General features: G+C 36.5%; 2 protein-coding genes across 3 annotated transcripts; both read right to left on the reverse strand.

Annotated features, from left to right (window-relative positions):
• Positions 1 to 369: 369 nt before the first annotated feature.
• dhrs3a (dehydrogenase/reductase (SDR family) member 3a) lies at positions 370 to 9,060 on the reverse strand. 2 transcript variants are annotated; one of them, XM_051879137.1, is made up of 6 exons: positions 8,579 to 9,060; positions 4,497 to 4,640; positions 3,698 to 3,817; positions 2,711 to 2,949; positions 2,505 to 2,630; positions 370 to 1,306 (listed from the first exon to the last, which is right to left on the reverse strand). In XM_051879137.1, exons 1-6 carry the CDS (start codon positions 8,774 to 8,776, stop codon positions 1,222 to 1,224), a joined length of 912 nt encoding a protein of 303 aa, XP_051735097.1. In that variant the 5' UTR covers positions 8,777 to 9,060; the 3' UTR covers positions 370 to 1,221. The 2 variants fall into 2 exon arrangements, with proteins under 2 accessions (XP_051735097.1, XP_051735098.1); XM_051879138.1 differs by lacking the exon at positions 8,579 to 9,060 and adding an exon at positions 7,994 to 8,108.
• A 1,022-nt stretch (positions 9,061 to 10,082) lies between these two features.
• On the reverse strand, positions 10,083 to 23,841 carry igsf21b (immunoglobin superfamily, member 21b). Its single transcript, XM_051879136.1, has 10 exons — positions 23,507 to 23,841; positions 20,119 to 20,231; positions 18,461 to 18,582; positions 18,216 to 18,334; positions 17,085 to 17,200; positions 16,479 to 16,959; positions 15,078 to 15,178; positions 14,356 to 14,548; positions 10,949 to 10,987; positions 10,083 to 10,862 (listed from the first exon to the last, which is right to left on the reverse strand). Exons 1-10 carry the CDS (start codon positions 23,562 to 23,564, stop codon positions 10,786 to 10,788), a joined length of 1,419 nt encoding a protein of 472 aa, XP_051735096.1. The 5' UTR covers positions 23,565 to 23,841; the 3' UTR covers positions 10,083 to 10,785.
• Positions 23,842 to 24,313: the final 472 nt, after the last annotated feature.

A 24,313-nucleotide genomic window follows, 5' to 3' on the forward strand; every position in this document is an offset into this window, starting at 1 on the left:
GAAAATTGTCAACAGGCACTGATTTACCTACCCATCTGTTTGGTGTGATACAGCTGTATCGAAAGCGAACATCAGTTATTCATCTACGTGTGAGTGACAAATCTGAATAAAATGACAAGTTCTAGATTTGTCTATTAGCCTTCCAGTGGCTGACCCCTCTCCAGTGTGCTTTCCTGTTAAGTGGAGTTAGTGTTATGACAACCCTGCCTAGCGCACAATGAGCTCACGATTGGCTGGCCTGCAGCGGTGGAATGCTGACCATGAAATGCCTGTGAGTTTTGGCAGAGACAGAACAAGCACACTGCCAGGGACCGACACTTCCCTGTTTTCAAACCCACATGAACACTCACAAAATAACACTCACCAGGGTTTTTTTAAGATCAAATACTGTTTATTTGAAGTTGACATTAATAAGAAGATAGGCATGCTGGAATTCCTTTAAACAAGTCCCATACGGCAAAAAAACATATATTTTTCTGTTCAAAATATATTTCAAATATATGCTAAATATATGAGGTAAACAGCACCGCTTAAGGAAATATATTTTTCAAATTCAAAATACAATTTTGTTTAACCCAAAATATATTACAAAATGTACTTCAAGGTGCAAGACAATACATTTACAATCTTAAAATTAATTTTGGGTAAATGTAAAAATATATTTTTTAAAAATATGTTTTGGACAATATTAATATACAGTATTTAGATTAAAAAAATAAAAAGCGGCAAAAAAAAAAGAAGAAATAACTAAAACTTACTGAAATTATATATTTATTTTTTAACATCTATATTAGCAATTTATTTTGAAATATATTTAAGAATATATATATTTGCCGTATGTGTGTTGTAACAAAAAAATCATTGAAAACCTATTAAACTCCCAAGGGCAAAAAAACCCTGATGAAAACCTCAGAGCATTTAAAGAACCATTTCTTTCTTAACTGTAACAGTCTGTGCTCCTTGTTATCACAATATCCAAGGAACACTTTCACCTACATGCCTGTGTGCAGTCCAGTATAGGGCAACCAAATCCAAATTTCTTCCACGTAAGACATAATAGTTCTTGGGAAAACAAGCCATCTTGATACGCTGTTCCCAATAACCCTTTCACAGTCTTTTTTTTGCGTCCACAAAGCAACAGATTGATGTTCCTGGACGTAGTGCTTACTTTGCATGAAAAATTGGTTTTGAGTATTTTTCACAGTCAAGCTGTTCCTGAGTTTAAGTCCGTCCTTTGAATGTGTTCATGCAGGTATAGCTTCCTGAAAACTTATGGATCTCTTCCAGGGCAGACTGGGGCAAAAGGCTGAGAAGAAAGAAGAAAAAAATTGTGTTATTTGCAAAATATTAAATTGTAGAATTATGTAATAAAGTGGGGTCGAAAAGGAAGACCACATTTGACAATTTTGTGAGATATAGCCATATGTAGCCATGCCCCTTTTCAGCACTGCACTCATTGTGTTCTGTCTTCCGTGTTGTATTTCCACAGCACGAAGGTAAGATCCTACGGATTTATGAATGAACCGCTTATGTAACGGACGCAGACCAGTAAGAGCTGTGCTTGTAAACCTCACTCCCCTGATCTTAAAAGGCCACTCTAGCAACTAACGCTAAAGACTGCAATCTTTAGCCTCCTTGTTAGAGTGCCCGCCTCCCATGCCGGCGGACCCGGGTTCGAGTCCAACTTAGAGCGGGTGGTTCATAACACTTGCACATTTGTTATGACATCCACTTCAAACATTACAATGCTCATGATAACTTTCGTTAAAGGGTTAGTTAACCCAAAAATGAAAATTCTGTCATTAATTACTCACCCTCATGTCGTTCCACACCCGTAAGACCTTCGTTCATCTTCGGAAGACAAATTAAGATATTACGAATCTTTTGTTTCGAATCAGTGGTTCGGAGTGTGTATCAAACTGCTAAAGTCACGTGATTTCAGTAAACGAGGCTTCGTTATGTCATAAGTGTTTCAAAACATTTCGAAATTTCAATGGTTCACGTGACTTTGGCAGTTTGATACGCGTTCCGAACCACTGATTCGAAATAAAAGATTCGTAAAGCTTCAAAGGTGTTTTGAAATCGCCCATCACTAGATATTGTTGAATAAAGTCGTTATTTTGTTTTTGTGGTGCACAGAAAGTATTCTCGTTGCTTCATAACATTAAGGTTGAACCACTGTAGTCTCATGAACTGTTTTTAGTAACGTTCTGGGCATTTCAAGGAGTTGCTGTCAATGAAGCCATCGGCTCACTGAGCCATCGGATTTTATCAAAAATATCTTAATTTGTGTTCCAAAGATGAACGAAGGTGTTACGGGTGTGGAACGTCATGAGGGTGAGTAATTAATGACAGAATTTTCATTTTTGGTTGAACTAACCCTTTAACTCTACAATAAGTAAATCCACTTCACCAGCTAATTACTCTTCGACAGCGATGCCATAGAAATATACAGAGCTTACACAAAAATGGAAGTCTGATTTCTACAACAGTGACAGTCTTACCTCTTAAGGATTACAAGAAAGTGCATGGTCCATGGCAGGACAACGAAGGCAGTGTTGGTCCTAACTGCATCCACAGTGCGCTCGGCCACCATCTCAGGATTCAGAGGAGGAAACAGCTTAGGGAACCTAAGAAGTGATTTCATTAATTATGGCTCACTTTAATTCCAACTAGGTCCTCATTCTTATCAACTGCAGCAACTTGTTACCTCACTCTCATGCCCTGGAACATTTCTGTGTCAGTATGGAAGGGAAGCACCGTGCTGCAGCCCACTCCAGGGCAGTCCAGCAGGCCTAGCGTCAGGCTTTCCATGAAGGCATAAGAAGAGGCCTTGGACGTGCAGTAGTCGATGGCTCCAGGGATGGAGGAGAGGGAGAGAATGGAGTTAATGCACACCACGTGGCCGTTGCACAGCTCCAGCATGCGAGGCAGAAATGCTTTCGTGGTCTGTGGGGGAGACAGACACAATTACGCATTGTTCTGTTCCCTCAACTATCTTCTGGAAAATCCAACAATAACAATGAACGCTTCAGAACTTCGGGGTCAAGAATGTGTTAATTGTCTAGGATTCTCTAGACTACCTTTGTTGAAAGTCAACAAGCATATTTTGACCGGCTCAGCAGAAATATGAGCCCGCATTCAGTGTTTGATCTGAATTCTCTGCAAAACTCTATTTAAAACTGGCATTCTGAAAACGCCATGTGTTTGAAATTAGAGCAACAATATATTACAGCAATCCTCAGCGTGAGCTACTACTGCAGCTGAAGCCTCAGATGATCAGCTCTTGTTCTCATTGACTATGAATGTGTCCTAAAAAGCATGACTGTGTAGCCTAGATCTTCCGAGCAGTCCATTTCCTTTGAAATATTTAACTTTTACTATTCCACTAGTTCTTTTTGGATAATTTCTTTGCTTTTATTTGTCAATCTCTCTTGTATTTTTGTCTCTGACTGTTCTATGTGAGGAATGTTGTTACTTTTTCTCTCTTGGCAAAAACACACTTAAATGATGAGGAAAGCTTCCAAGAATTACAGCATGCCAAGTGACTTAACGTTAAGTAACTGAAAAATGTTCTGCAAAACACAAAGGAGTATCTAGAGTTCATGTTCGGTTCACAGAGTGGTTACTGCAGTGCTATAATAAATTGACAGTCATGAGAGCGGTGAGTAAGTCAAGAAATTGATTAGTCTCTTACCCAGAACTGTCCAAGTGTGTTTATGTGCTGAGTCTTCAGGAGTGCGTCATCGTCACTGTCCATTAGACTTTTCCCATGAACAACAGCTGCATTATTGACTAGAATGGTGACATCGCCAACCTGTGTGAGACCATATCGCATCCATTTAGATTTCATAGAAATTATTTAAAAATGATCATTTTATTTCTGTATAGAAAAATGTAATAAAATCATTTAAAAATAAAATATAATAATAATAATAAATGTAAATAATATAATATAAAATAATATAAAGGAAACAACATTGTGCCACAACAGATACCAAAGCAGAAAAAATATGCTAAAATATTTAAAAAATAAAATAAAATAAATGATAACAACAACAATAATAAAGAAAAATAGTATAATATAAAATAATATAAATTTTAGGAGAAAAAAACTGTACCACAATAGATACTAAAGTATATAATAAAATATAATAAAATATTTTTTTAAAAATCAAACAATATAATATAATATAATATATAATGCCAAAATAATATAAATATAAATAATATAATATAAAATAACTAATCCAATTATTTAATTTAGGAAACAACATGAACAGAGGTCTCTTGCAAGGAGATCATTATATATGGGGGTCTTTGGCATCAAAAGATTTGAAAAAAAGCCTAGCCCCTAGCGGCCACAAAGGGGGCACTGGTGAGCACCCTTCCTGAAACCTAAAATGAGGCACTCTACAGTCTTGTGGATTGATGTACCTGAGCAAAAGCCATATTTCTAGCTGTTTGAGACGTCAGAGTATAGAGTGTAAGTATACCTTTTCCCTGAGCACTTTGGCCTGCTGGTACACCTCCTCTCTGTTGCCCACATCGCACACAAAGTAATGACACTCTGTTCCAGTCATAGAGATCTCCTCACAGGTCTCTTTTAAACATTTCTCTGTGCGGCCCCACAAAATCACCTGAGGGAGGAAAGACATGATTGGTTTAAACTTTAAAGCAAAGGCAGAACATTATGTACACTTTCCAAGACAAGAAGAGGATTTTTTACCTTGTGAGCTTAGAGACAACACTCTCCAACTCTATGATGCATTATGCATGATTGCTACACATTGATGTATGCTGAGTTCTCTAAGGAGTTACTGAATAAAGTATTTCCTTATCGTATTATTGTACACAAGGTTTAGGGAGAGCGAGTGAGAGTGATAGAGGACAGGGTCAGCCTGTATAGGTCGGTTCACTCTCTGGCTATTAGATCCATCACTCAGCAAGGTCAGCAAGAGGTAATGAACACAAGCATGAGCCCGTCCCCTCCCCATCCTGTCAATCTCAATCTACCTCATAAACAAACATACACACATAAAACGGTCACATGTTCTGACCTTCTGAGGAACCCTTCAGTATTCAAGGCTTTAGTGTGGGGAAATCTCACAAAACCTGTCAAGAACATGTCCGGGTCACCCCAGAAGAAAAGAAAAGAAAAAAATGTTTTTAAAGAAATGATTAACCTTTATGTTTTTTGTTTTGTTTTGTTTTGTATTGTCACAGTAGATTCCACACCTATTCTTACTGTTATGTGAAAACATCACATTCTCATTACAATTTAATAATATATATTATGTTTTGCATTACAGTAAAATACTTCTGCACATTTTAATTGTATTGTAGTAATAATAATAATAAAAATAAATAAATAAAAAATAATAAAATAAAATAAAATAACCCATCCAGGGGGTTTCCCTGCCTATGGCCCAAGATGCATCCCCGCGACCCTACATAAAAAAAAAATTAAATAAATAAAATAGAAAACAATTCAAAATAATAATAAAATAAAATAAAAAAAACAAAACAAAAAAACAATCCAAGGTGTTTTCCTGCTTATGGGCCAAGATGCATCCCTGCGACCCTAAATAGGACAAGTGGATTAGAGAATGGATAAAATAGAAAAAAATAAAATAAAATACAATTAAAAATAAAACAAAATAAAATAAAATAATAAAATTAAAATGAAATAAAATAAAAAAAAATAATAATTAAAAAAAATAATAAAAATCCATCCAAAGTGTTTTCCTGCTTATGGGCCAAGATGCATCCCTGTGACCCTAAATAGGACAAGTGGATTAGAGAATGGATAAAATAGAAAAAAAAAAAATAATAAAATAAAATACAATTAAAAATAAAACTAAATAAAATAAAATAAAATAATAAAATTAAAAAAAAAAAAAAATCCATCCAAAGTGTTTTCCTGCTTATGGGCCAAGATGCATCCCTGTGACCCTAAATAGGACAAAGTGGATTAGAGAATGGATAAAATAGAAAATTAAAATAAATAAATAAAAATAAAATAGAAAACAATTAAAAATAAAATAAAATAAAATAATAAAATAAAAATCCATCCAAAGTGTTTTCCTGCTTATGGGCCAAGATGCATCCCTGCTACCCTAAATAGGACAAAGTGGATCAGAGAATAGATAAAATAGAAAATTAAAAAAAAATAATAAAATAAAATGGAAAAATAAAATAAAACAAAACAAAACAAAATAAAATAAAATAAAATAAAATAAAATAAAATAAAATAATCCATCCAGGGGGGTTTCCCTGTCTACGGCCCAAGATAGACTCATAATCCCCAGAACCCTATGTAGGACAAGCAGTTTGGAGAATGGATAAAATAAAATAAAAAAATAAATAAAAATAAAATATTGTCACAATGAAATTAAAAATGGCTTAATTTCTTTATAGAAAATATTACTTTGGGAGAAAGAGAGAGAGAGAGAGAGTAAAATGGGGCAAGCAAGCAACAGATGTGCTGAGTGACATACTGCCTGACTCATGTCCCGCCAATGTCACAAACAGCACATGGTGAGTGTCCCATTATCAGTAAAAGTTCAAGCAACAGAGCCACCGGGATAAGGAGGGGCAGCCTATGCCCCCTCATTAGTGTTGGCCCAGTGGGGTCAGGCATGGGCCAAAGCCCAGCTGGGAGTATGAAAGTACCAGCCTCTATTCACCTTTACCTTCCCAACTTCATTTAGCCTACATAAACTTTGTAGAATTGATGAATTTTACACAGTTATTGAACTCAAGTGAATCAACACAGAACTGACTTCAGATGAATAATGATTCTATTGTCTTTTTAGAGCTGCTTTACAGCAGAATTGAATTCTGTTTACATCGATCATTATTTTCCTGTTTATTACTGTAAACCTGCCTTGAAACAATCAAGCGCTATATAAATAATGGTGACTTCTATAGAACTTCATAATTATAATGTTTTGGTATGTTTTTATGCTGTGTCAACTCATAGACTAATGCAGTAGATTATAAGGAAAAGATTTCCATCCTATTTTAATCCCCTCACCAGGGAAATAAAAGTTAAATACATAATTAATCAATAGTATATAATAAAGGAACCCTGACTTGTGTCTGCTTGACTTGACTTTTTATACACAGCATCGGCTCTTTTGGCTTTCCATTTGATTCTTTTCCTCTGGGAATCAGCCGTAAGAAGCCCACACAATAACACAAATGACATCATCAGCCCTGCTCTGCAAAAGCTGGCTGACCTGCCAATGAACTTGGTTGTGGTAACCAATCTGCAAGGTGCTTCTCTGCCTTCTACACCCCCTTGCAAATGATCCATTCACACACCTACACATGTTGAGCGCACATTCACACACATGAATGCAGCACATACGCATTCACTCCCTCACACGCACACACTAAAGTAGAGCAGCTATTCCTGACACTTGATGCTTGGGATTTAGTGATATTGAGGTTTTACTCTATTCTTGGAAGGAATAGAGAACAAGATTTTATATTCATTGCCAATAATCATAATAAATAACATGAGATTTGACAGTTCATTCTGGATGTTTTTTTCCCTCACACTAGGGACAGGGAAGTATGAACTTCACTGGAAGGTTAAAGAGTCACACATGATTTGAGTTCAACAAAACAGCCTTGCCTGTCAGCAGTCCATTGTTGGGCATTTGTAAAGACATAAAAGCTTAGGAAACACCTGTGTTTGTGTACAAGGGGAATATGAAACAGAACTTAAGGCTTCACATTAGGGCAGATACAGGTCAACATATCTTCTGTCGACTACACTGACTGAAAAAACCACACTGTGCCCCTTCAGAACAAACTCGACCATTATAAAGTGTATAGTAGGTCTATTTACATAACCAAAAAGGTGAGTTTACGGCTATGTGAATAAATCAGGTTAACACAAGTCCTGTTTGATTGTCAGTAGCCTAATGCTGAAATAATAAACAAACCGACCAATAATGTTTTAGTAAAATGTCCTACTCACATTTGGGCACTTTTACAGCTTATTCCTTGCCTTTTTCATGTTTCTTTCCCACTTTATTTATTATTTAATCTGTCTAAAACTGAGCACAAACCAGCGTATGTTGCCAAATAGACGCTAACAAACAGAAGTCGCGTTCGCCAGAGGAGGTTACCATAACAACAGTACGCTGCTCAGGCGCTTTCCATTACGACCAGTGTCGGAGTTACACATAAAGTATGACAAGTAACCTAACAATGTATCATTTTATTAAAGGTCTGCAGATCACAAATATATCACAAAACTTGTGTTTTAATTAAAAAGTTTTTTTTTTTTTTAGATAATTATCGTGTTAGAATTCGCGTTGCGCGAGACGAACCTCAGATTGCGCATTGGAAATTATGCAAAATTTTAAATAATGCATTTTAAAATAATGCATTTAATGCGGTACAGGCAATCCTTGGAAGTCATTACAATTTGAACTGATAAAGACCGAAATAGTGCAGCACTCAAAAATATTTTAACATTACAAAGAGCAAAAATGAGTTAACATCGTAAAGAATTGCATTACACTGAATAAAAACGCCAACGCAGCAGGTAGAAGCTTACCTTTCTTGCTCCTTGCTTGGCAAACTCTTTCGCCAGGTGACGGCCGATTCCTCTTCCACCTCCAGTGATGAGGACCACATCAGTGCCCAGATCTCTGCGCTTCTGACGCGCGAAGAAGCGCACGATCGCCCTCAATATGCACAAGAAGATCTGGAGAGGAAAAAGCAACGCGCATCCCAGCACCTTCATCTCCATCATGACTTTCAGACAGTCCACGCTTTCTACCGAGTTCTATCGAGTAAAGCAGGCTCGTGAGAAGGGAGTGTGTTTGTAACTTGTCAGCTGTCAAAACTAAGGCACGCTGGAGAAACTGCTCTCCTGGTATGCAAGAAGCTGTCTCTTAAAGTGCGAGCAGGTCTAATAGAGGAGGTCCATCAGAGTACCAAGTGCCTTACCTATCTACGAATGAAGAACTGTCACTTGTGAGACGCCTCTCTGACTCTCTCTCAAGCTCCCTCACTCATAACGCATGGAGAAGAAAAGAGAGTCTCCGTGCGCTTTATCTCAAGAGGCGGGACGGGACTCTTGCAAGTGTCGTTCGAAGATTGAGAGAGATAATTTGTGAAACATTTATTCATAATTCATTATCCTCTCATTATAAGTGAAGTCATGCTGATCACTGTTAATGACTTAAAGGGGCTCATCGTGAGCACTGCTGGGAGACTTATTAGTAATGCGCATCTATTAATTTGTCATCCAACTCTTCCTAAAACGCTTAGACGTTTTGAGGAAAGGCAACGCGGCATTTATTTACAAAATCTCTGCAATTGAATGTTCAACTGTGAAAAAAGTTCAATAAAATAACTTATATTTTGATTCAGAAGGTTAATTAAGCAATAACGAGATTCGGCCTTCAAGAGGAGACGGAAATACCGAGTTTCGAGCACATGAATGAATGACCGAGTTGTGATGTTGGAAGGGGCGTGCATGTCGACGTGAAAAATGGCGGCAAACAACTTGGTTGTGAATGGTAATTAGCGATGCAAAACTTATAAACAACACATTTAAGGTTCCACGGATTGCTTTATGTAAAATAAATAATGTTTTTGTTAGATACCATGCCTAAAAATGGATATAGATCAAAATAATATAAATGTAAAATATAATAAAAATGTCAGACATCAGTATGTATGAATGAAGAATGAATAATAAATTAATGCGTGACGTTTCCATTTTCTTACTAGCAAACACGCAAGGTATCGTGGGACTGGAACGCCGCTTGGCCAATCGAATTTGAGGACTCGAACACACATAGTTCCGACGTTTACTTCTGATTGGATGAGCCGCGTTCGAAGCCGATGTAAAATGACAACCAGAAGCGTTCAGTAAGGTTAGAATAATGATCTGTATCAAATACTATAGAAGTCTGTATTAGCCTGCTTGGCGGAAGATTTGTTTATTTTGTAATAATAATTGGATTATTGAAAATGGGAAAGCATACATTTTCAAGTCATTTGCCGTTTGTATGGATTTCAGCAGGAAAAAAAAAAAAAGAATTAGCAAGGGGATTTCAAAATTTGACTTTATTTATTATCAAGTGTAGCAACACACCTTGTTCATTGGGTATTCCATTTTCTCTGCAGAAACAATGACATTGCGCTAGAATGCATTACATAACTGTTTGAGGAACATCTCAGTGAACACCAGTCAAAAGGGTTTATTGACTTTATAAAAAAGGTGTTCGGTCTGTAGATCTACACTGTCATCTAGAGGTCATATGCAGTAGGTGAATCTGGTCCTCAACTTTCAATAGCTTCAGCTCTGAAAGCAAGTGAGTGATTTTTTTTCACTCAACAGCTCGGGTATATTAAGGAACAACATTAATGAAATGACATTACAATAAGCTGTTTAGAATGATGAAAGCTGTAATGTATGTCCAGGATTATCTGTATGTGGGCCAACCCATTCCACTTCACTCTAATCCTTTTCTGCAACACAGCTGTGCACAAATACAATGTAGAAAATGAAGTCAAAGCAAGAATATGTCACTGTATTGTGACAAAACAGGTGCGGAACAAACTGAGCTGAACTGTAGATGGACGGGGTGGTCAGGGTGGGTTGAGCTTATCGTTCTGATTCTGAGCACATATTTCTCTGCTGCAATCTCAGTCCTGGATTATAGCGTAGCTGCTGGACAGCGAAAGAGATGGCAGAGGAGCTGACATATTATCATAAAGGGTACTAATGAAACGCGCATCCCATAGTGCTCAAGTTAACTCCAGAGTCAATGACAACAGCAACATCATCAGCGAGGGTCCAAGCATGTCCCCGGCAGAATCGCCAACTGAAAATTATTCAACAATCATTGTGAGAGCTTAGAGTGTAGAATATTGTAGGATATTTTATGTGTAGGATGTTTTTGTGCCTTACGGTTCAGATTTTTTGTCTCCTTCTTGATCCTGGGATTTTCTGTTCAAACAAAATTTTTAGCTTTAGTTAAAACATAAATATAAATAAAAACACAGAAAACACTGAAAAAAACAACAACAAAAACCCCAGAAATATGTAACCTCAGAAATTTTGTTATGTTGAACTTGCTGATATTCTGGTCATCATGAATCTATACTGTCACCTAGTGGTGTGGATGCACCATCATACAAAAGTAAGTTGTCAGTTACTGATGCCATTTTAGACATGCTCTACTTGCATTCGGTGATGATTAATTCCTACGCCCCATGACGCTTTGAGCGAATTATGGGTGTAACTTCCGTTAAGCTGTAATAAGTCAGTGAAAGGCTCGCTCTATGAACGCAATATTACGTTTTATTTTTAAACTGGGTACAATGATATGTACACTCTTCAACCAACGAACATTAAAAGGACATTTAAAAGTGTAAAAGCATCAACAAGGTACTTTCAACAGGCCATGAAAAAGCGCGATTCTTTCCACAGCAATAACGGACGGGTTAAATATATCTGTATTATGCAATATACGTTAACTTAATAAATGTTCATGAACTTCAGCATTGCGTGATACAATTTCAAAGTGATGTCCATCATTTTTACAGATAATAAATTGTATTTACCTGTGAAAACAAACCTGGACAGAGACGTGAGGCTTTGAGGAGAAAAACGAGAGATTCTTCGTGCATTATTAATGGGATATATCGTAAATTATATCGGGAGAACAGACCACAAATGTGCAGTATATGTTGTCCTTTTTCATACTATTACAGCGGTATGCAAAGGGACAAAAGAAAATAATCACGAGGATAAAAAGCAGCGACTGAAAAGAGCTCTTGCCATAGATATTCTTGTTATAACATGTTACGTTAAAATACCAAGCGTTACGTTATTCTCATGATGTCTGAAAATAAATCATGAAAGAAAAATTGACAGCTCATTCAGTCAAACTGACGGATAAGCTTTATTTGTAGAGCAACCTTATGATTTGAAACGATTCGTTTCAGTTTTTTTAAATGGAAGTTCCCCAAACCGGAAGTGCGACCCATAATTCGAAACGCAGTAGGCTAGTCAGGAATAAGGTGGATAGCGTTTGCTGGTCATGTGATCTCAAAATGGCGGCTGCCATGTGGCTACCCTCTTCGTGTAAATAAAACAGCTTTTGTCGACATGAAGCACAAGTTGCGATAGTCTTTTCTTCCCTATTGTGACATATCGGAGTGAAACGGCTTTGCAGATGAGAAAGAAAGTTGATTTTATTAATTGGGAATCGATTAGATCAGGGGTGTCCAAACTACGGCCCGGGGATAAATTTCAGCTTGTCTATTAAAATCTATTATGTGGCCCGCCATGCATAATTTACAAATCGTGCAGTTTCACAATGTCAACATAAGGTAGCAGTACTAGATTTTAGGCCAGGGAAACATTAATGCGCCAAATAAAGTCGAACGAAACAGCGCAGTCAGTGCGCAGCGCGCGACTCACGAGCTCACAATGTTTACTTGATGAGTGTCTCGATCACAGGACCACTAAACAGCCAGAGAGAAGTGTTTGAATTCGGCGTAGAGGTCTCAGGTACAAGCTGCAAATCTCTCTGTGATTTAATTCAGTTTAAAGCCAGTTGAAACAGCGCTAACTGAATCAACAACACTAATGTGCAAATCAGGAGAAACATTGAGCCGATCCAGTTAGAATACTGTTCAACCAACAATTCAGCAACATTTATCATGGATTTACTGTGGTAACACTAACTGTAACCGTGGTATTTGGTCAGAAATGTAGGTTAATATCTGATTTTATTTAATTTTTAATTTAGACATGTATTAAATGAGTAATAAAGGCCAAATTGCAGACTGATTTTTGTCATAAACTTGCAATTTTGTGCATTTATATTAAATGTGTTTATAGACTAAATATCCATTCTAGATATAGAAACAATATTTTTACTTTTTACCATGTAACGTTAGTGAGGTGCCATGTGTGGTTTTACCTCCAGTGATCTAATTAGAGTACTTTTAATTTAAATAAGAATAGAGTTCTAACTCAGTAATAATATTTAAATTTCACCCTTTAAGTTTTACAGATATTGTTTGTGTATTAAATTCACATCTGTGTCCTCAAGCTATTCTTCTGTCAGCTCAAGCTTTTGTCAAATCTGTCATGTTTTAAAGAAACAAAACATGTAATTAATATGTATATATGTATGTATGTGTGTATATATATATATATATATATATATATATATATATATATATATAAGGAACCAGCCCCCAGATGTGTCCACAACATCGAATCTGGCCCCCTTTTAAAAAAGTTTGGACACCCCTGGATTAGATTCTTGTCGTTTGCTATTTCTGCGATCTCATGTGAGTGACTGGTTGTTCAGCCCTCGTGCCAGTAAACACATTATCAGAGAAGAGATTAAAGATTATGGTGGCACATACATTTATAAATCATCAAACACTGCAATATTCCATAAAATATACAAAATAATTGGCAATTTTGATTTCATTAAGCTACTTTAAGCTACTGAGACTGGAGACTTCTTCGGTGAGTGTACATGATTTTAAAAATACCATTATTTTATTTATGTATAAAACTTTTTAATGAGGAAAAACATTACTAGGTGCAACTTTAAATCCGTGAATGGTTGCATTTTTCATTTCAGTCTTACAGATTTAAAGGGATAGTTCACTAAAAAATGAAAATTCTGTCATTTACTCACCCTCAAGTTGTTCCAAATCTGTATGAATTTTTTCTTCTGGTGATCACAAAAGAAGATATTTTGAAGAATGTCTTTATCCAAACTGTTGACAGGCCTCACTGACTTATATATTATATATATTTTTTTCATAGTATGGAAGTTAATGGGGCCCATCAACTGTCTCATTAACTATATTCTTCAAAATATCTTCTTTTGTGTTCGCCAGAAGAAAGAAACTCATACAGGTTTAGAACAACCCGAGTGTGAGTAAATGATGACAGAATTTTCATTTTTGGGTGAACTATCCCTTTAATGTTATGCATGATGGTATTAAAAATTGACCACAGACTTTGACCATAGACTATGAGTCTACTGATCAAACACTGTGATGTCTTTTGGAAACAAACAGCTTACAGCGATTGAATCTCACTGAACAGTATGGGGCATTTAATTACTGAGTACAAACAAAACACTGTGAGAAATAAGGATGTTTGGGAATGGTTTCAACATTTTAAAGCATGCAAGTGCTGGATACAGACAAAACACTGAGTGTCAGATGTGGATCCAGCATTGTGAAGCATGCACATCTTAGGTAGAAACTGAACAGTATGAGGCATCTGAGTGTTGGCTGCAGGCCACTTGAATTGCTTGTGATGCGGTTGGTACTGACCAAATACTATGAGGCGGGTGTGCGTGTTGGTAGATCCCAAAGGGTTTTGGACTGTGCAGCGGTACATTGAGCCGTTGAGCTCAGCTGGGACTCTCTCCAGAACCAGTACTTTACCAAATCTCTCCTCACTTCCATCCAGCAGAGGTCCTCCCACACGTGTCCATGTGAACAGAGGCTCTGGAAACACTTCATTCTGCAGCACAAAGAGAAAGTCAAAATATTGAGTCAAAAACATTGAGCATGGTTATACTTAGCACTGGCATATATAGTATATAGTGTATATTTTTCTGCACTCAAGTCTGAAAAATTATAAACAAAGCTAAAATATTTATAAGGGTTGCTTAAGAGACCTCTTTTTAATAATTGATATATATTTACTAAACACCGTTGGCAGTATTCATTTGCTCATATATTTTATACTTGAGGAGAATATTAAACAATTTTCAAAAGAAGCTCTCAAAAACATTTAAGGTCTACTATAAAACATCAAAAGCAACTTAATTATTTAGTTCAACATTTCCACAAGACATTGGTAGGAATTATAATTGTTAAACATTAGCTGCTGCCAACTATAAAACAAAATGCAGTGCATTCAAATTAGCATAGTCATATTTTGCTCATACAAAAACATGAATCACTGCTACTGTTAAGTTGCATTATTTACAAATAATTTATTTGCCCCACTTCATATTCTAGAAACATTTCTTCTTTCATGATTGTACCGCTTTGGGTCCCATTTGGAATCCCTCCACTTTGATGCGAACCGTGTCTCCCACTTTCGCTCTGCCTGGAGCCACCGAGAGTTTCGGGCCTTTTGGAGCAGCTTGTAAACAGTGAGAAATGAAAGCGTTGTCATTATGTCGTAGGAGGGATTGAGTCAAGGTGTTCTATTCTATACTATTTGTATTCTACACAAATAGTATAGAAGTTTAAAGGGTTAGTTCACCCAAAAATGAAAATTCTGTCATTAATTACTCACCCTCATGTCGTTCCAATCTTCGGAACACAAATTAGGAGATTTTTGATAAACTCTGACTCCTCAATAGACATCAATTTAATTACCACTTTTAAGGCCCAGAAAGGTCCTAAAGACATCGTTAAAATCATCCACATGACTACAGTGGTTCAACCTTAATGTTATGAAGCGACAAGAATACTTTTTGTGTGCAAAAAACAAACAAAAATAACGACTTTATTCAACAATTTCTTCTTTTCCCTGTCAGTCTCCTACACTGTTGACGTTGTAAACACAGTGCAGTGCTTCCGCGTTCTACGTCAGAACGCCGACTCATTATTTGCCAGCTTCTGCGTCACCATCACACGCATATGTCGTGCTGCTCACGTGAACAGCGTCGGCCAATACTGAGCCGGGGTTCTGACATAGAACCTGGAAGCGCTGAACGTAAACAGCGTAGGAGAATGACACGGAAGACAAGGAATTGTTGAATAAAGTCATTATTTTTGTTTTGTTTTTGCGCATAAAAAGTATTCTCGTCTCTTCATAAAATTAAGGTAGTCACAAGGACTATTTTAACGATGTCTTTCTGAGCTTTAAAAATGGTAATTAAATTGCTGTCTATGGAGAAGTCTCCCAGATTTCATCAAAAATATCTTAATTTGTGTTCTGAAGATGAACGAAGGTCTTACGGGTTTGGAACGACATGAGGGTGAGTAATACATCACAGAATTTTCATTTTTGGGTGAACTAACCCTTTAACCCCATAACATGAAAATAATTATACACAGGCTATGAATTATTTTCATGTTATGGCTGCCATAAAACTTCTATACTATTTTAACTAAATAAATTACAAATAAAATCTTTTTGAAATAGTTTTAAAGTGAATGCAGGCATCACAACATTATAATGTACAGTATATGAAAAATGGATATTCATTTTTAAATTGGCTAAAGAATACATATAACAGTGTGGTTAAATATGAAGATTAAGCGAGTGTTAGATGACCGCAAAGGTAATCTAAATGGAAAAATGGAAAAAATGAAAAACTCTAATACCAGCTGATAATAAACTGGTACCGATATATTGTGCACCCCTAATAAACATACATAACAAACAGAGCCCTCAGTAACTGTATCTGGTAATGTATATAATCCACACTCACAGAGTGTAACCTCTGCCTTCATGGGCATGGATAGAGCCGGGTGCTTGACTTCACAGCTGAACAGAGCCTCATTGTCCAGTTGTGGGTTCAAGTGCCAGGTCAGCATAGCTTGGACCTCCATAGTACCATCATGAAGCTCAGACTGCGTATGGTTGAAATAGTACAGTGGGCTTGAGCTCAGCACCCAGCGGGGAAACTCTCGGCTGATCACAGTCTCTGGGATGACCTCTGTGGTGGGACTGGGTTCCTCCTGGCCAGGGGCTCCAGACGTGTAGCTACGCTGGGGCCGGTCCTTATCCAGACGCACCGGTTCGCTGTAAGGGCCCAGGAAAGAAAGAGACTTCTGCACTTTTGTATCGTCCAGTTCTCGGCTGATAAGCGGTTGGTTATCCTTGGCAGAAAGCAAGCCTCTGTTTTCCACTTTCTCGGAGGATGTGAAAGGATGGACTTCAATAAGTTCCCCATCCCTCTTGAAGTACACCTGAATTTGGGGAAGAAATAATTACTAAGCAACTAAAACATTTCTATTTAAATAACCTCTGCTTTGTACGTGTAAGTCTTTATTTAAGTTTTAATTTAAAGCTTGTACATTATTCTTCTACTAACCACAGGGGCAGGTTTTCCTCCAGTTACAATGCAAACAAGCGTGAAGTTTTGAGCCTCGTAGCGATTGAATCGAGCTGGCTGATTCGCTGCCTCAACAGATATTGATTTTGGTGGAGCTGAGAAAGACAAAGACATTAAAAACTCGTTATAAATCGATAGCGTCACTACAGAAATTCAAAGAGATAAGGAGAGAAGACAGTGCAGCATTCAAAGTAATTATTAGTATCTTTCCCTCAAGGGTACTTTTGTGCTTCAGACCGCAAGCTAGGAGATCCTCATTTAATGAGCTTTCAGTTTATAGGCAAAGTGCATTAGGAGGCAAGATTTATATCACAATAGCACAATCTCTTGATTTAAGTCAGTAATCCATGTGAAATCTTGATGATGATTTCTTTGCTGCTATTAAATGAACTCTACTTCGTGTCTCACTTACATGTCACGGCAAATTACTGTTGAAATTTATTAATTTACAAGTGCATGCAGAGGGAAATTGCATTAATACCCTGATGAATTCCCAGATTTTTATGGGCATGAAGGCACACGCAGAGGCAAATAATAAAGAGAGATGTGTGACTGAGAATTTGAAATCTTGGTTATGGTTCCACATTTGGGCCACATTATTATTAATCTAAAAATACTGCTTAATCATAATAAGAATCTTTTTTTAGTAGTTAATCATGAATATCCTATTATCATTATTACATTTGATTATCTGTAAAAGTACTCACTGGACTTTTGTTTCAATGATTATGGTTAAAGGGATAGTTCACAGAAAAAAAACTGAATGAATTCTGTCTTTTACTCACCCTCATGTAGTTTCAAACCTTTCTTTCTTGTGTGGAACACTAAAGAAGATATTTTTGTTCATACAATGAATGTTTTCAAATGAATGTCCTTCAAAATAATTATTGTTCTGCAGAAGAAAAAGTCATACAGGTTTATAACAACATGAGGGTGAGTAAACAATGACAGAATTTTCATTTATGGCTGAACTATTCCCTTTAAAGTCTAACATAAATGGCACTCACTAACAATTATAATGGGTTTTATGTTAATGTAACTACATACTGAAGCACATTACAGCGGTTGTTTAACTATATAATCAACAATGCATCAAAGTTTTGAACCTACACATGACATTAAGAGTGATACTCCCAGATGCCAAGACCACCTTCTCTCTAGATGCCCTGTCATAGATCCCCACATGGCATTCATATGGTCCATCATCTTCCATTTGAACCTCAGGGAGCCTGGGAACATTGAGGAACAATCTGTCTAAACACATAACAGCAGTCATAAAAATAGCACGGTACATGCTGAGAGGAAAGCCAAGTAATATCCCCTATAAACTGTGCTCTGCTGGGTATAACTATAACCTGACAGTTGACTGGTAAACAAGGTCCTCTCTTCTCCGAAAGTCCTCCATGTGAGAAAAATTGGTGTTATACATGGCGTCGTAGGTGAAAATTTTCTGTTTTGATGTTCCACCTTCCGTCACCTATGAAAACAATGACAATATATTCTATCATAAACTGATCAGGGTAAAAGTTGAGAGCTGAGAGAAATCATTTTGTATTTACAAATGTTTCCCTGTTCATAGTAAATGCTTGATTATCAGCAATAATTCAGTTTAAAATGTTTAGGTGCCACATTTGGACTAAAATCAGGCTTATAAATGTATGAATTTCATTTTATAAGATAAACTCCAGAATTAAAGCCAGTTCTTGTCTCAGGACTAACTTTACTTTTCTGAATCATTTTCTCAATTACTTTTAACCAACTGCTGTCAAACTAATTTTTTGTGGATGTATGAATTATGGACATGATCCATTAACATTTTACAACTCCATTTACACATTTTGATTCAAAACGATTTCAATTGATGTTAAGATTACATTTACATTTTTATTAGTTCATGCATTCTATGGAAACCCGAATGACTTTGGTGTCCAATACTTTTGTCATAATTTTGAAAGATATAATAAATTTAAAAAAATAGCTGATGTTTTGTTATCCAACGCAAAGACATTTATACATTTTTAATTGTGACTTAAAGGATTAGTTCAATTTAAAATGAAAATTACCCCAAGATTTACTCACCCTCAAGCCATCCTAGGTTTCTTCTTTCTGATGAACACAACCGGAGTTATATTAATAAATATCCTGACGTGTCCAAGCTTTATAATGGCAGTGAACGGGACCAACAAGTCTGAAGCAAACGCAATCAACAAGTTTATAACAAGTTATAGAGTAAAATATCTAGCTTCCACCAGACCGCCTTCAGTATTCAACTTACGAAGAAAGTGTAATGCCTCTCGCAGTTCAAAACGCTTACGCTACGTCCTACGCCTTCTGTATTCAACTTATGAAAAAAGAGTAACTGACATGCCGTAACTGAGCTTCAAACTCGTTGGACGTGCCAGGATATTTATTAATGTAACTCCGGTTGTGTTCATCAGAAAGAAGAATGTCATATACACCTAGGATGGCTTGAAGGTGAGTAAATCTTGGGGTATTTTCCATTTTAAAGTAAAATAATCCTGTAAGTATCCAAACAGTGTTTGGGGCCACTATTAGCATATGACCTTTGTATCATTTTCAGAGGAGGACAGAAGCAGCAAAGCTGATCATTTGTGATTTTCTGAGTAATTAAATAAACATATGATACATTGCAAATGATATGGCAGAGTTTTATTTAAAATGTCATGGAAATGTGTTGGCATGCTGATGTGTTTTGATTGAATGTTTTATCCGTTAGCTCATCAATCCTGCCACACATATGGCTCTGTGTGACGACAAAATGAAAACAGCTTGTCCTAAAATCACTGAGGCATTCAATCTTAATCCTGAATATATTTTCATATTTTTGACAGCTTCTGTTCTCACAACGTCAGTTTGCCAACAGAACACCAACCTAAAAGAGTTTGAAAAAGCAGAAAAACTAGCACACCGAAAAACAAGTGATTTTTTTTTTCCCCCAGGATGCTGAAATAAAGGGTGTATCATGCAAAGATGAAGCTCGGACCCCACTTACCCGAAACCACACAATCTCTCGTAAGTTGCCATCCGTCCTGAAATTGCACTTCAAAGTCACTGTGTCCCCCATAACCACAGGAGGGAGAGGCTCAATGGTGACTGTTAAATAACCTGGAAAAAGATAGCAGTGTCACTTCCTGAATGCTTTATTACATTCTCAAATTGCACAGTCCTCCTTTAAAATCCCATTCAAATTACCAGCAATGAGCCCCAGCAAAATTACAGTGCTCTCCTCATTTCTGAAACCATTAAGTCATAAGTTAGCAAAACCGAGTGCTTTTGAAGAACCCAATATAAACCTCCCCCAAGAGAGGTCATGCTGCAATGACAGTGAAATTATAGCATATAATGAGCTCTTGATCCAAGTTGTGAATATTTCAGATCAAAAAGCATGATTGCAAAAACTAATATGATGTTTTGAGAAGTCCACATAGTCTCAGTGCTATGTTTCATTCATGTTTAATCTCCTCACTGCAAGAAATAACAGACTTTCATCAGTGCATATCTGACAGGTATCCCTAATTATCTATTATTTAACAAAATCTACTTGTTATGACGGAAACATTGTTCTAAAAACAATGTCCATATTGCAGACAATGTTAGTATCAAACAATTATCCATTATTCCATTATTATGCCGGCAGTGTTCCAAGTATCAAACAATTTTGCATTGTTTTACCCAAATCATTTCTATGATAAAACAATAAACATTAACAAAACAAATACATTAACAAAATAAAACTAAACAAAGTAAAATACCCTATAAAATAAACAATAAATAACAGATTTTCATCGGCACATATCTGACAGCTATGTCTATATTGCTGTCTGTTTTGCCGAGAATGTTCCCATTTCACCTCTTTGATGAAATGAAACAAAACTAAACACAACAAATAAACAAAACAAAGCAAAATAACAAAACGTAAAGAATCAAAACAAAGTAAAAGAAGCAAAGTGAAACAAAACTAAACAAAAAGTATTGCAATGTCTGTTTTTCAGAGAATGTTCCCATTTCACCTCTTTGATGAAATCAAACAAAACTAAACAAAACAAAACAAATAAACAAAACAAAACAAAAATATCAAAACGTAAAGAATCAAAACAAAGTAAAAGAAGCAAAGTGAAACAAAACTAAACACAAAGTAAACACGAACAAAAAACTAAGCAACACAAAAAATACACTACAAAACAAAACGGAAAGTAACAAAACAAAGCAAAAATAAAAGAAGCAAAATGAGACAAAACACAAAAAAGCAAAGCAGAGCTAAATCAAATACACTATAAATCAAACACCCATCTGTTTTCATCTGTCTAGAATAGATTTGAAAAGATGTTGCACACACACGCATTGTTCAGCGCATTACAATATTACATAATGTCTGTCACAAGGACGGATTCTTTGTGTAGTTTGATGCTTCAAGAGCTACATTTCATCTCTTCCACATCTTCCATCCATCACTACTGCCAGAGCTGTGTCCCTGTCTCAATAAAGAGAAAGGGGCTTATTTTACAACTGTTACTCAAATTTTTACCAACATCAGACAGAAAGCATGAAATGCCTCTGTACCTTGAACAACCGTGGAAAGCAGCCGTGTCTTGCTGAGTGCTGCAGTTCCATTGAAAGAGTCACCATGTACCGAGCGCAGGCTTCAGAGTGGGAGGCAATCGGCCTATAATCTGTCACAAATTCACTGACCTACAAAATCCCACTGCTCCACCGTATTGGCTTTTTTAAAACTGTGACGTCAGTGAATGGATTATTTTCAGTGTGTTTTTCTTCTTTCCCTAATCCATGGTATTTTTCTCCATCAACCAAGTGATTCTGTAGGATGCCCCATATGCGGCACTGGACAATGTCTGGGATGTCCTGTGATCCTTACTTCATCATGTCATCATTTACTGAGCAAATGCTACAGAGTGTCCTTTAGGAGGCTTAGTGAGTGGAGACCATGTACATGTTTAGGGTTTATGACAGTACCACTCCACATAAGCACATTTTATAGACTGAAATAATCTTGGAAATCTGAGAAAATCAATCTCTGGTCAACGTTGTCATTGTTGGCTGGGAATGTTAATGGTGATGTGCAGGGATTAGTTGGGTCAACTGAGATGATTTCAGTAATCTATTTGATTATGTAAACATGCATAAAAGCATATCAAAGGTTAGAGTGTATTAAAAATGTTTAGCGTGCTAACAAGAAGGTTTGACATTTGTGTTATCTATATGAAGATGACGCAATCTGAAACTTTTACATGAGAGATTGATCAAAAATGACATCCGTTGACACTGATTGATAGGTAACCACCATACACAATGAGGAAGACATGTATGCCCCCCCTCACACCCATATTCACATTAATGTTCAATAAATATGGTTTTTAACGTCGTATTCTTAAACCTTTACATTTGGTTTGCCCCAATCTTTCACATTTAGTTACATCTTTTCTGTAAAGTCATGCTGGTACAATAATTTAAATTTAACTTCCAATTCTGTCAACTTTTCACTCCAAATCTAATTAAACAATAACTAAGCCTGGGTATCATCCTATGCACCATATACAACCTGAATTTTATATCTGTTGCAAAGCCTTGGATAGAAATCAGATCTAAAGGTGAACACTTAAAAGGCTTAAAGTCAAACTGCATTCATATCATTATAAATAAAGAAACACTGCTAATGATGCATTTCCCAAAGTCTCTGTACCTCTAATATGATCTGACCGGTGACATTAAGTGCCCGCCTCAAGGGAATGAGATATGACATGAAGCTAGCCAGCATTATTGAGTTACAGTAAGGAGTTGCTATTACTAATTCATGTCCAGAACAAGCACTCTTTCTCTCTTATGAATGCATAAGCATGAAATAAAAAAAATAAAACTGTAGTCACCCACAAAAGCAAAATTATTCCTTACATATATTAGCTTGCTCTTGATAACCTTAGATATTCCTGCACTATTGTTCTGTAATCAATGACCTTTCATTATTTCAGAGTGCAGATAACCCCTCATAAAACTGGGTCAGGACAAAAGATTAAGCTTTATCCTCAAAATAACCACCCATCAAAATTATTAGACAGAAGTGCACCTGAGTTTAAAGGAAAAGCCACCTCAATCGTGCAATCAATATAGCATTCATACAGTGTGGAACTTACTGGAGGACGTAAATAGTGCAGATGTGCTTTAGGTGGTTTGGTATTGACATACAACTAAAATATTTAAAACTGTACAGTATAAAGTTAAGGACATAAATGCATTCAGTCTGAAGTGTGATACTTGATTTGCAGAAAGAAAAAAAAAACTATCAATATGGCATGACTTTATCACATTTGTAGTTGTTCTCAAAACAGCTGACTGCTCATATCATACATAATTCAAGTAAAACTTACCTATAACGAAATCCAGTAGGTCAGCACACAACAGCAAAGATAAAGTAATTATACTCATCTCTTTTGTCTTATTTTAATATCACTCAATGGCGCAAGTGTGTCAGTATTCCATCTTAATATTGTGTTAATGTCATCCTGCGTACAAAGCTGAAATATTGAGTAACTCGTCGCGATTCTCCCTGTGATTTCTCATGGTGTCCTTCTAAAGGAGCAGCAGCAGCATCTCTCTGGGCTCCGTCGGGCGGAGATTCACCAAAGCAACAGATTTGAATGAATTCATTCTCTCGTGCGCGCGCCCCCTGCCCCGAGCGCGCGCAGTCATTAACTCTCATACTCACACTCGCTCTTACACACATACACGCTCAATATTCTCGAGCAAACGCTGATGAAATGATTGCCAGGGATAAACACTTAATGCTACGTTATTTACGTATTAAGGTTAGTATGAAAACGCTCTTTAAAATTGTATTTGATTAATGTGCAAATATTTTTAATGTGAAAATATTATGTTGTGATTATTAATGCAGAACATATTGCTAAGGCAAGCCAAATGGATGGATTGTCAGTTTGTGTGGCACTCACACAAACACAAAACTTAAAAGGGTACATGACATTTAGATACCCCTCAGTGTATTGTGATCATAGAGGATCAGGTCAGACATTCTTCCATAGAAACTGGGTTATTTTTTCCATCTCTCTCTCAGCATGGACCTGTTTTTTTTCCTCCATCACTTCTTATATATTTGCGCTGATGAGAATGAAGAAAGATGAAGCACAACCCACACTGTAAAAATATTAAGTGTAAAA

Source organism: Ctenopharyngodon idella, chromosome 22, assembly GCF_019924925.1.
Source record: "Ctenopharyngodon idella isolate HZGC_01 chromosome 22, HZGC01, whole genome shotgun sequence".
NCBI lineage: Eukaryota > Metazoa > Chordata > Actinopteri > Cypriniformes > Xenocyprididae > Ctenopharyngodon > Ctenopharyngodon idella.